Raw genomic sequence first — 11,568 nt, forward strand, 5'->3', positions numbered from 1 at the left:
TCCCAGACAGAAAAACGCAGGCACAAGGATGGCCAGGAAATTCGGGGCGGAGGAAGTCGAAATAGAAACGTATCGGGGTCGAGATTCTCTTCCGCCCCCGCTCCCAAATAACCCCCGTACGTCCAAGAAAGTCCCGTGCCTCCAAGAAAGCCTCAGGTGGCTGCTCAGTACCCGCTCAGTACCTGAGCTGACCTGGGAGAGGGCAACTTGTTACGGGCCCCCCACTTCCTGAGAGGGACAGAGATTCCCTGTGGTGGCCTCCTTCCTCTTGAATGGAACCTTCGCACTGAATCAACCTTAGCCATAGCCATCACTTATCATTCAAGACCTTTGTGTGTAGTTTTTGTTTGCCCAACGAAATCACCAAGTCTTCCAGATAAGGCATATACTTTTCGCTTCTTTTCTCCAGTCGGCTACGTGAAGCATAGAATTGTGTATGCAAAAGCATTCAGATAAAAACGAGTTAGTTAACATGTGTTTGGCAGCAACTCTGATTCCGGTGCTGAGGAGTGCTGTTTGGGATCCTTTTCTCTCGGTCCATAGCCCTCAAGAATGCAATCATGAGACAATTAGAGAGGCAATGCAAGGGAATCTATAATCAACTCCTTTAAGGGATGAGGTAGAGGCTGCTGCAAGTTGAGCATCTGTCTGTGGTCTTGTCTGTGGAGGGGGTTAACCAACCTGCCGGCCACACCCTGGCTGACTCCAGTGGGCCCTGTTCCGGAGACTGGGGTCTAAGGAGACCCCCAGGGCTCTACCCAGCTTGCCTCAGAATTCAGCGGCTGGAGTAGAGTGAGGACTGAGACAACAAACGGGGCGCAGCGGAGAGAGGGGTCTTTGGACTGTTTCTCTCCACTGAAACCCAGCCTCGCATAAAAAGGCACACCTGTTCTATTCCCAGCCCTGCAGTCAGCTGTTCCCTGTGAGGTCATCATCGCTCAAAGGCACTCCCCAGTCAATCCTGGGGTCACTAGGTGGCTTGAGGAGAGGTGGAAACCTGTGCCGAGGTCGTCAGGAGGGCGTTGGGAACTCAAGGCCACCAACCAGGTCAGAGTTGGGCCACCAGGGCCCAGGATCTAGGCCGCCAAACCCCAAACCCCTAAGCGACAGCGCTCCGCCCCCCAATTCCCGCTGCATTCTGGAACGCGTAGTCCCGGAGCGGCCCTTTTCAAGAGGGCTGGGAATACATAAAAGAAATAACAACAGCGGGGCACACTGGGAACCGCAGCGCCGCGGCGGGACGCCCGGAAAACGGACACGCGTGGCTCCCTGGGACTTGAAGTCCAGGGTTTGCCTCCGCATTGGAACCAGAGCCCGGGAGTCAAGTGCTGCAGAGAGCCTTAGCGCAGCCGGCTGGGGGTTGTAGTCTTCTTGTCGTCGGCCTCGGGCATTGCGGGGAAACCTTGCCGTCTTAGGACTACAAGCCCCAGAAGGCCCTGCGCGGGTAGGCGGGGCGGGGCTGGAGGCTGGGGTGCCGCCTCCTCTGCAACGCCAGGGCCAGAGTCTTAAAAACCTAGGGCCCGCAGGGTCCCCGCGGCCGCCGCGATGCAGAAATACGAGAAACTGGAGAAGATTGGAGAAGGTAATGGAATCTCGATGTTCCTGCAAGAGCTCCTCTGCGGACCCTTCGGCATTCCTTGCAGCCCTGGCTTTCTTACCGTCAGCAATACCTACAGGATCCGACCTCAGCAGCGGCTGCAGCCCTGGCCCCCCGAGCTCAGCACTCCATGCAGACACCAGTCTTCTCCGTGTTAGCATTTCCGTGTTAGCATTTCCCGCAGGCTCCCACTCCAACATTAGCGTTCCCAGTAGACCCGCCGACCTTCCAACCGCGACACTTCCTGAATTTCTCACCCTAGCCTCAGTACCACTTGGACAACCTCACCCCGACCCCCAGCCTCGGTTCTTGCTGCAGACCCTCAGTCTTCTCCCAGACCCCTCCTCACTATTTCCAGACCCTTCATTATAATGAGCACTGCCTTCATTATAGACATCCTTGCCCTGGCAGCCGCACTCGTTCTCCTGCCGAGCCCCTGGAGCCTCCGCAGGCACCTTCTCCTCCCTCCCCACCTGCCACATCCTCACTCACAAAGCTCTCCCACCTGCCTTCACCCTGAATCCCTTCCCTTGCACACTCAGACGCTGCCTTCACCTCCCGGGAGGCATTTCCTGGGTTAGGGAAGGGTGGGCCATCCTCTTCCCTGACCCCTGATCTCCTTCCCCTAGGCACCTACGGAACAGTGTTCAAGGCCAAAAACCGGGAGACGCATGAGATCGTGGCTCTGAAACGGGTGAGGCTGGATGACGATGATGAGGTAGGACTGGGGACTGGGATAGGGGCTGGGGAGGGGGTTGAGGGCCTGGGCTGGGTGGGATCTGACTGTTGCCCACCCGGCCCCCTCACACATGCAGGGCGTGCCGAGTTCAGCCCTCCGGGAGATCTGCCTACTCAAGGAGCTGAAGCACAAGAACATTGTCAGGTGTGCGGGAGGTGTGGCTGCTTGGGGGAGGTGGGGGCTGACCTGGGACATTTGTCAGGAAGACCTGCCTGGCTGAGCCCTTCTTTTGCCCTAGGCTTCATGATGTCCTGCACAGCGACAAGAAGCTGACTTTGGTTTTCGAATTCTGTGACCAGGTGAAAGGCGGGATTTGGGGGACAGTAGCCTTGGGAAGGTATAGGGACCCAGACTGAGGTTAAACTCTGTCCCATTCCTCCACTCATATCCCTTTTTAGGACTTGAAGAAGTATTTTGACAGTTGCAATGGTGACCTCGATCCTGAGATTGTAAAGGTGAGGAGAGTGTTGGGCGACCCCTCAGGCTGGGGTCCAAGTATGCCTTCAGTGTAAGCACTCCTTGGGCACCAAGTTTGGGCCCTGAACAGGCACGCTCTAGGGTGTCAGAGGATGAGAAAACCCTGTTTCTGCCCCGCAGGGGCCTCCTAGTGAGCATTTTCACGTGGTTGTCTTTGACCTGCACAGTGGCACTCAGACACCAATCTGGCGTGTTATAGGGACATCATATGATGTTGACATCAGTAACATCAATGATGTTTACACCCTAGAGATGAGAAAATGAGGTTCAAGGAGATACACGCATTCATTCAACACATACTTACTGAATGCTTCACTGTGTGCCAGGTGCTCTTCTAGGCTCAAGATCAAATGCCTTGGTCCAGGCTCCAGGAGAGCCAGTCCTGAATGATACTACACCATGATATTGATGTGGATGGTCACGGTGTGCATACTCAGATGCGGCCAGGAAGGGAGGATCATGGGCTGGGATCTAGGCCAGATCTAGGATCCACCTGGCAAGGCCCATTAGGCTGTATGGTTCAGGAAGGTGGGGACCAGGGCCAGCTTGTTAAATGTTATCCCTCTACTAGCAGAGTACAAAGCAGGTCCTGGATGGCAAATGAATGGTGTCACTCTGAGCCAGGTGCTGAAAGGTGGGTGGGGTATAGCGAAGCACAGGGTGAGGAGAGGAGTCAGCCAGTTGCTGGGCACAGTTATGTTCAGGGCATCTGACTCCCTGCTTTTGCTCTTCCCCCAGTCCTTCCTCTTCCAGCTGCTAAAAGGCCTGGGCTTCTGTCATAGCCGCAATGTGCTGCACAGGGACCTGAAGCCCCAGAACCTGCTAATCAACAGGGTACTTTTGGGAAGAAGGTGGGGAAGGGGAGGGCCTGGGGGGACAGGACTGGGAGGATGAAGCCTGTGCTGCCCCAAAGCTGCTCAAAGGCCCTTTGCCATGTTCCCTTTCCATCCCCCTCAGAATGGGGAGCTGAAATTGGCTGATTTCGGCCTGGCTCGAGCCTTTGGGATCCCTGTCCGCTGTTACTCAGCTGAGGTGAGCTGGGAGCTGGGATGCGGGGTTGGGGGAGGGAGCCCCTCAGCTCCTACCCCAGGACCCAAAGCATTATTTTCCTCTCCATTCTGAGCCTCCTCCTTGAACCTCCTCCCCAGCCCTCTAAGTTGGAGGTCCCTGTCGGGGGGGTCTCCTCCAGGTGGTTACACTGTGGTACCGCCCACCGGATGTCCTCTTTGGGGCCAAGCTGTACTCCACGTCCATCGATATGTGGTCAGCCGGCTGCATCTTTGCAGGTGACGTGCTGGGGCACTGCGGAGGCACCTTCTTTCCCGTTAGGGTTGACAAAGAGGATCTGGAGGGTCTCCGCTGGGGGAAGGGAAGGAGGCCCTGGGATGGACTGGAAGGTCAGGGGGTCCCTCAGAACGGGGGCTCCTTCACATGACACATCTTAGCCCCTCTCTTTCCTCCAGAGCTGGCCAATGCTGGGCGGCCTCTCTTTCCCGGCAATGACGTTGATGACCAGTTGAAGAGGATCTTCCGATATCCTTCCATTTTCCTCTGCCTCGAGCCCTCTGGGAGGGGAGAGCCCATGGAGTTTTAGCGCAATGGGCGAGGGCAGTGATGATATGGGGTGGGATGATGGGGTCCATAGGGCTTCTCCTGAGGGCAAGGGGAGAGAGCAGTCCTGGATGCCCTGATGGTCACAGCAGATGCACACTGGAGAAGGTGCCACTTGTAGAATGGGCAGAGTGCCCTGGGGGACGAAGTCAAGAAGATGTCCCTCCAGGTGAGAGATGGATGCCAGGGTGAAGGAGCTCAAGGCAGCAGGGACACGTTTTGTGGGAGTGGGCAGGACTGGTTCATCAGGACTAGGCCATCAGCATGTGGGTTAGACTAGTTAGCGATTGTCATGGGAACCGGCTGGATGTGTGAGTGACATGCTGTGGCTGCTTCTGTCAAGCCCAAGCCGGAGGGTAAAGGGAGGGTGAGAGAAGAGGGTGGTGGGTATGAGGAATCCGTCCCAGGAGGGGAAGAAGCCCTCACCCTGTTCCTGAAGATGCAGCTGTGGCCGTTTCCCCGAGTGATCCTTGACCCTGTGGACACGCTGCTGGGGACGCCCACTGAGGAGCAGTGGCCCTCCATGACCAAGCTGCCAGACTACAAGGTGTGATGGGGAGTCATGGGGGTCATGGTTCATCAGGGTCCCTCTTATTTCACATTCCTGGCAGCCTCCACCCCTCCCCTGCCCCTGGTCTGACCCTCCCTGCCTCTCCACAGCCCTACCCGATGTACCCGGCCACAACATCCCTGGTGAATGTCGTGCCCAAGCTCAATGCCACAGGGAGGGACCTGCTGCAGGTAGGTGACCAGGGGTAGAGGGTGGGGCAGGACACTTGTCCAGAGGGACTACAGGAAGGCAAGGCTCTGGGCAGTGACCTGTCCTGAACCTGCCACTGCCTTTCCTCCGTCTCCAGAACCTCCTGAAGTGTAACCCTGTCCAACGTATCTCAGCAGAAGAGGCCCTGCAGCACCCCTACTTCTCTGACTTCTGTCCACCCTAGGCCCCGGGACCTCTGGCCGCCAGGCTGGGGCCTGGCCTATTTAAGCCCCCTCTTGGGAGGGGCAGGACGGTGGGGGTGCCCAGTGTACTGTGCTCCAGCTGTGCTGGGCCCAGCCGGGGTGGGGTGCCTGAGCCTGAGTTTCTCACTCCCTTTGTGGACTTTATTTAATTTCATAAATTGGCTCCTTTCCCACAGTCTGGCTGATGTGGTGGTTGAGTGGCTCTGCAGGGGCCACGGGCTGGCGGGGGTCTCTGCTCTGGTACTGCTGGCTCTAACCCTGCTTCCGGCTCAAAAACAGCACTTTGCTCTGCTACTCTAAGAGGCTGTGACCCTCACCCCTCACTCCTGGGGCAGGGCAGCACTGTCACTGCACACCCCTTCCTCCCTCCCTCCATCCAGGAGGGCCTGACACGGTCTGTCTGGGCAAGGAGGCAAGGACGGGCTCTCCACCAGGGTGTGGGGAGAAAAGGGCTGGGGCTCTCTCCCTGTGGTTCTGCATATCCCAGGTGCACCTCCTAGGCTCTCCCTCACCATCCCCCATACCCAGGCCTGCAGGCTGGCACAGGAGAGCCCAAAAGATATGGTTCTTTCAGGAACACCCCCTCACTCCCTATTTGTCAGCTTCCCAAGGTTTGGGGTACAGTGAAAGAGAGGGAGATTGGGCCTGTGGCTGGGGCCTGGTGTGTCCTTACTGGCAGGAGGGAAAGGGAGGGCTCCCCCCACGCCCACCCCAATGGTCTCAAGCCTGGGGCCTTTGGCTCTTGTGGGGATGCTGGGGAGGCTGAACTATTCGTCTGGAGTCAGGCTGTGTGCCGCACTTGGTCCCAAATGTGGGAAAGGAGTCAGGATCTAAGGCAGGACACAGCTGTGTTCCTTCCCCCCCACCCCCCGCCTTCTTCTCCCTGCCTCTTCTCGCTGGGCTCTGGGCAGAGAGTTCTTCCAGTTACACCTTTATCGCTGACTGTGATTCTGCACCTCTGCACCTCATAGCTAAGCCGGGGCTTGGTGGGTAACTGTCCTCCCTCCTCTCTGCGATGTCAGTCTAGTAAACTCAGACTGAGGTGCAAATGACGGACAACCTCTTACTACCATTCTACCCTAGAGATTCATGGGGGTTCCTGGGCCCAGCTCCACATTTCTGAAGCCATGTCCAGCTGGATGATGGCTGGCAGAAGACTTCTGATGTTGAGTTGGGCTGACCTCAGCCTGTAAGAGGAACACCTGAGGCTGATGCACTGGGTCTTTATTTGGGGTGAAGATGGAAAAGCTACGTGCAGGCTAGACATGTCCAGGATGCCAGGGCGGGGCTCCGGGGACGCAGACAGCAGGTCTAGAGCCGAGTGACAAGGTAGCAGGTGCGGTGGGACGCCGCGAGAGTCTTGGTGACAGCACAGGGAGGGGTGGGAGGTCTTCGGGGACAGAGCACAGCGCTGGGGTGGAAACCGGCATAGCCACTGCCCGGGGCCTGCCCCTGCCCTCCTTGGCTGCCCTTCCGCCCTTGATCTTAGGGGGCCATTATGTGTTACCTGGGGCCCAAGCTGAGTTGGGGAACTTGGGTTCGATGGCCGCCCAGCCCTTCCTGAAGCTGTGGGAGGAGGAGAGGGTCAGAAGTGGGAAAAGGTCCTCCTCCCAGGGACCAGTCATGATCACTGCACACCCTCCTGCCTCTGTTTTTCCTCAGCTGGGGTGGGATGGTGGTCTTAGGCTTCAGGGCTGGGGCCTAGCACCCTTGGAGCTGGCAAGGGCTCCAGAAGAGGGGCCGTTACCAGATTGGTGCTGGAGTGCCTTTGGGAGTGCCTTCGGTTCCAGAAATATCCCAGGACCTTGTCTTGGAACACCTGAAGGCAAGCAGGATGGGAGGTGGCCGGTGCATGCCTTCCCCTGATCCCACGGGCCCCGATTCCCACCTCCCACCTCCCACCTCCTGCCTCCTGCAGTGAGGGCCCTGGCCCACCTCACAGAGGTAGTCTAGGATCTCGAGGATGGTGAGCAGGCTGGCCCCAATGAACAGCCCCATCTGGCCCCCAATGTCACCTGTGGAGACAGGGTCACCTGTCAACTCACAGCCACCTGCCTGCCCACACCTCCCCAGCCCTCGGGGCCTTGCACACATACCTAGCAGCTCCGACATCTCATAGGCCTTCTTCTGCTCCACAGTCTCATAGTTGAGGGCCTCAAAGAAGACCTCCAGGGCCAGCACGTTCTCCCTGAGGGCAAGAAAGGCCTCAGATGTGGGCTGGCCACTGCCTGGTGCCCACTGCTGGCAAGAAGCAGCTGTGGGTTCTCCCACTCCTTTCAAGAACCCTGGGAGGGGCCGGGCATGGTGGTGGCTCACACCTGTAGTCCCAGAACTTTGGGAGGATGGGGAGGGAGGATCTTGAGGCTAGAGGTTTGAGACAGCCTGTGGCCTGGACAACATAGCGAGACCGGCTCCCCGCACCCCCCTTCCCCTCTGTCTCTATTTTTTAAAAGTAAAGATTTTAAAAAAGGAAAGAAACAGACTCCTGGGAGGGGGCGTCAGTATCCCCCGGTGCCAGAAAGGTTAAGCAACCAGCAGGAGCCCCAGAGCCAGTGAGGCTGCAGAGGCTGCCTCCGCCCGGGCTGTGCACATGAGGGCTCCGGCCCGCCCCGCTCCGCTGCGCCCCGTCGGGAGGCCCCGGCTTGGAGGACCCCGCCCGCCCCGCGCCGCTCACGCGATGTAGGCCTCGCTGCGGTTGAGCTTCCGGGATAGGAAGCGCGCGGCAGAGCGGCTCGGCATCCGCACCATGGAGAGCTCCTTGGCGTAGCGCGTGCTGGCGCACGGGTTGGGGCAGGTGCACGCGTCCTTGCGAAGCATGGCATCTGCGGGCCACCGGGCCGCGTCAGCCACCTGCCCGGCGGGTTAGGGGCCCGGGCCGAGCAGGGCGGACGGGAGGTGGGGGAGGCTCGCCCTTACCTATGGCCGGGTGGGCACAGTCCTTGTACTGCTGGGGGCTGCACACTGGCGCGCCGCCTGTGGGTGCCGGGGAGACGGCTTGAGGAGCAGCCCCAGCTGCCTGGGCTCAGCTCGCCACGGTATGTGGACCCCAACCCCTCACCTGGCATGTACATCATTCGGCAGCCGCACTTCCGAGCCACGTAGCGGGTTTCACAGACCAGGCGACACCCCATTAGGCTATAGGGAGGGCTGGAGCTGGGGGAACCCAGGGGATCAGAGGGCTCTGGCTCATAGTTGGGGTTCAGGGATACTGAACTGCAGTCGCCCCAGGGCGGTGGCAGGAAGCTCAGCTGTGCGGGGACAGGGTTAAGGAGGCTTTCCTGGAGAATGTGAGAGGTCATCTGGGGAGAGGCCCGTGGACAGGTCTGAGGAGCTGAGGGTTTAGGGTTCGAGTTGGTGTGGGCTTGAAGGAGGGGGTGTGGAGGCACACAGGAGGGTACCTGCTGCTGCTGGCAAGAGATAAAGGTCTGGAAACCTGGGGATACCCCCAAGCCCAGCTGGTCGATGATGGGTGGCTCCTCCTGGCTGTGGATCTGCACTTTGATCCCCACCTCAAATGGGGTCTCGTCTGTTGGGGAGGGGCCTGTGAGGCCTGAGACCCTGTGGTCAGGTCTCCTCCCCAACCAGATCAGACCTCTCACTGCAGACCCCTCTCTCCAGGACTGAGATGAGCCAGCCCAGCCCCTTTCACAGGTCCTGGGGAACACCCTGGCACCTCCTCTCCTTCCCCTAGCCTTTTGCACCCAATCCATGCCCTCCCCCAGCCTCGTTCGTGTGCCCCCTACCATCGTCCTTCCACACGGGTAGATACTCGTCCTGCTGCACATCCAGCATGAGGTCCAGCCCGTTGCCTATGCCACCTCTAATAGTGGTGAGGAGCTCTGCCCCATCGGTGCCAGAGTTAAACGTGTAGCACTTTCCCATCCGGGTGAAGACCTGGAGTGGGAAGACAGGGTGACCGCTGTCTCCCCCAGGCAAGCACATGGTCTTGGGACCTTGCCCTGCCTCATGCTCTCTGTTTGTGCCTCTTCTTTGAATGCTGAAGCCCACATCTCAATGCCCCCAGCCCCACACTCCACGTGGGTACATGTTGCAGGACGCTCTTGGGAGCCCATCACCCCAGCTCCTCTGCCTTCCAGCCCCTACCAAAGCCCAGGGCACAGCCTGCAGGTTTTTCCGTGTTTCTCTGGGGACTAGGGGAAAAGGAAATGGGCCGCTGTGGCTCTCCTCTGGGGTTGGCAGTATGTTGAAAATTCAGAGGGAAAGCAAGCCCTGTCCTCCTGGCAGAGGCAGGAGTCTTCCACCCTAGAATGGTCCCATAAGGGAGGATCCCCAGCCCCGGGAGCAGGGTCTCCACAGGACAGACCTCAGGCTAGGGCCAGCTGGGGTCAGTGTGGTCTCACATGCTGCCTTCGGGTTGGGAGACAGAGAAAGCCCCAAGAAGCACAGCTTCCTGGGCTGCACAGAGTGGCACTGGGGGGTGTGGCATCCATGGCTGGTAGGAAGGAACAGATCCCCTGGCTTTGGGGGAGCCTATGCTGGCTAGGGGATTGTGGGTGCTGGGTAGGGACTGGCTGGGTCCCTGGCAGGATAGGTAGGGAGATCAGCTCACCATGGTGAAGTTCTCAGGCCCACAAGGTTCACCACGGAAGCGACAGTCCAGCAGCATGTCGTCCAGGGAGTGCCCAGCACGGTCATAGAGTTGTGCCATGTCGAAGGTGGGACTGGGCATGAAGCCGGGTGGGGCAGGGGGCCGGCCCAGGGAGCGCAGGAAGGTGGCGTGCTCTGCGGGGTCCAGGCCCAGCAGCGCGGCCCCGGCCCAGTGGAGGTCATTGGGCGTTAGGCGCGAGCGGCGCAGTGGATTGATGTTGCACAGGGTGACAGCTGGGAAGACGAGCTGGTGGCTTTCTCGCTCGTCCAGGGCAGTCTGGTGGTGGTACTCCCTGTAGTAGCGCACCCTCCCAGCCACCTGGTAGAGGAAGGTGACCACTGACAGGACCACGGCCACTGCCCACATCCCCCGGCGCAGGCTCAGGCTGCCTGGTGCGAAGATGTGGCCCACCCCATGCATCGAGCAGTTGCTGGCGAACACACGGATGTCCGAGGCCAGCCGCCGGGCCTCCTCCGGGCTTGAGGTGGGCTTCATGGCCAAAACTCAGGAGGAGGACTAGCTACAGAGGCTTGGAAGGAGCAAGAGAGGATCAGTCAGGGGGCTCAGAGGGCTGAGATAGGATTCAGGGGGCCAGGCGAGGAGAGGGTGGGAGAGAGCCGAGGTTGGGAGGCAGGGAGGCACTAGCCTGGCAGGGTCGGAGGAGATGATCTGGCCCGTCGATCCCGCTCAGCCTTCCCGAGGAACACGCAGTGGGTCCACTGGGCTAGGCACTGGGCTGGGGACTCGGCAGCAGACCAGGTGGGGCGCAGCTGACCGTGGCAGGCAGGGGCCGCAGAGGGAGCCGTGCTGAGGTGGTGCTGAGCCGGCGCTGCTGCAGAGGATTGGGTTTCAGCAGCGAGGGGGGAAAGGGGGCTGGCAGAGCAGTCTGGTGGGTAGGGGAGGTCCCTGGGGCCCCAGGCTGAGCCATTAGTACAGCCTGGAGGGGGGCATGGCTGTCCAAGATGAGAGGCGCCAGGAGGAAACCGCAGTGATCCTGGGGAAAGCATGAGGAAAGCCTAGAGGTAAACTGGGCCTGGAGGTGCCTTGGGGCCCCCTAGCTTCCCAGCTGCAGCCCCTGTATACCAGCCCTGAGGCTCAGTCGCTGACCCCTGCCTAGCCCCTCCCTCCTTTCGCCTCTCTGGCCTTCCCTCTAGCTTCACCCACGATTATCTGTTCCTTCACAAAGACCAGAGCTGGCTCTTGACCAAGCTGGGAAGTGGTTGGAACACTGGCATCGGCAGATCTCTTCTTTCTATGCCCCCAGCATCTCAGCCTACACTGGATGCACAGGGCCCTCTTTAGGTCCCACTTCCAGGGTCCATCTGTCTCCTAGGTGTCCCTCTCTCCCTAGGGAGTCAGAGCCTACCTCCCCACACTCAGGCCCTCCATTGAGGATGCTGGCCTCTACAATGGTTACGGGCCCACCTGCCACCCCAGGTAGAAAGAACATGGCGCCTCACCTGCCACCCTCTGGAGTACCACACAAGTAGCCCGTCATCCTCCCGGGTACATAAGTGCCCCACCTGCCATCTCAGACACAACATGGGTAACCTGTGATTTCCCATCTTACAA

General features: G+C 59.5%; 2 protein-coding genes across 7 annotated transcripts; one reads left to right on the forward strand and one right to left on the reverse strand.

Moving 5' to 3' along the window:
• The first annotated feature begins 1,458 nt into the window (after positions 1 to 1,458).
• On the forward strand, positions 1,459 to 5,562 carry CDK5 (cyclin dependent kinase 5). The gene is made up of 12 exons (XM_003929869.4): positions 1,459 to 1,582; positions 2,227 to 2,315; positions 2,413 to 2,480; positions 2,575 to 2,635; positions 2,735 to 2,791; positions 3,552 to 3,647; positions 3,771 to 3,845; positions 4,003 to 4,099; positions 4,277 to 4,346; positions 4,911 to 4,971; positions 5,085 to 5,165; positions 5,282 to 5,562. Exons 1-12 carry the CDS (start codon positions 1,546 to 1,548, stop codon positions 5,366 to 5,368), a joined length of 879 nt encoding a protein of 292 aa, XP_003929918.1. The 5' UTR covers positions 1,459 to 1,545; the 3' UTR covers positions 5,369 to 5,562.
• A 1,032-nt stretch (positions 5,563 to 6,594) lies between these two features.
• ASIC3 (acid sensing ion channel subunit 3) lies at positions 6,595 to 11,478 on the reverse strand. 6 transcript variants are annotated; one of them, XM_010340482.3, is made up of 11 exons: positions 9,958 to 11,478; positions 9,131 to 9,281; positions 8,786 to 8,913; positions 8,446 to 8,635; positions 8,304 to 8,360; positions 8,062 to 8,209; positions 7,484 to 7,575; positions 7,323 to 7,402; positions 7,135 to 7,206; positions 6,895 to 6,953; positions 6,595 to 6,798 (listed from the first exon to the last, which is right to left on the reverse strand). In XM_010340482.3, exons 1-11 carry the CDS (start codon positions 10,489 to 10,491, stop codon positions 6,699 to 6,701), a joined length of 1,611 nt encoding a protein of 536 aa, XP_010338784.1. In that variant the 5' UTR covers positions 10,492 to 11,478; the 3' UTR covers positions 6,595 to 6,698. The 6 variants fall into 6 exon arrangements, with proteins under 6 accessions (XP_010338784.1, XP_003929917.1, XP_074235016.1 ...); XM_003929868.4 differs by having other exon boundaries at positions 6,597 to 6,777; XM_074378915.1 differs by having other exon boundaries at positions 6,601 to 6,803.
• Between the last annotated feature and the right edge of the window lie 90 nt (positions 11,479 to 11,568).

The sequence above is a fragment of the Saimiri boliviensis genome, chromosome 10, assembly GCF_048565385.1.
Source record: "Saimiri boliviensis isolate mSaiBol1 chromosome 10, mSaiBol1.pri, whole genome shotgun sequence".
NCBI classification, from domain to species: Eukaryota; Metazoa; Chordata; class Mammalia; order Primates; family Cebidae; genus Saimiri; species Saimiri boliviensis.

Excerpts from the sequence above, each read along its gene's own strand:
- ASIC3 (XM_074378913.1), bottom strand. The coding sequence starts at position 10,491 with ATGAAGCCCACCTCAAGCCCGGAGGAGGCCCGGCGGCTGGCCTCGGAC. Across the intron at positions 7,207-7,322 it reads TCCTAGACTACCTCTGTGAG|GTGTTCCAAGACAAGGTCCT; the intron begins GTGGGCCAGGGC and ends GCTTGCCTTCAG. Across the intron at positions 6,799-6,894 it reads CAACTCAGCTTGGGCCCCAG|CGCTGTGCTCTGTCCCCGAA; the intron begins GTAACACATAAT and ends TTTCCACCCCAG.
- CDK5 (XM_003929869.4), top strand. The coding sequence starts at position 1,546 with ATGCAGAAATACGAGAAACTGGAGAAGATTGGAGAAG. Across the intron at positions 3,648-3,770 it reads AGAACCTGCTAATCAACAGG|AATGGGGAGCTGAAATTGGC; the intron begins GTACTTTTGGGA and ends CATCCCCCTCAG. Across the intron at positions 5,166-5,281 it reads CAGGGAGGGACCTGCTGCAG|AACCTCCTGAAGTGTAACCC; the intron begins GTAGGTGACCAG and ends CTCCGTCTCCAG.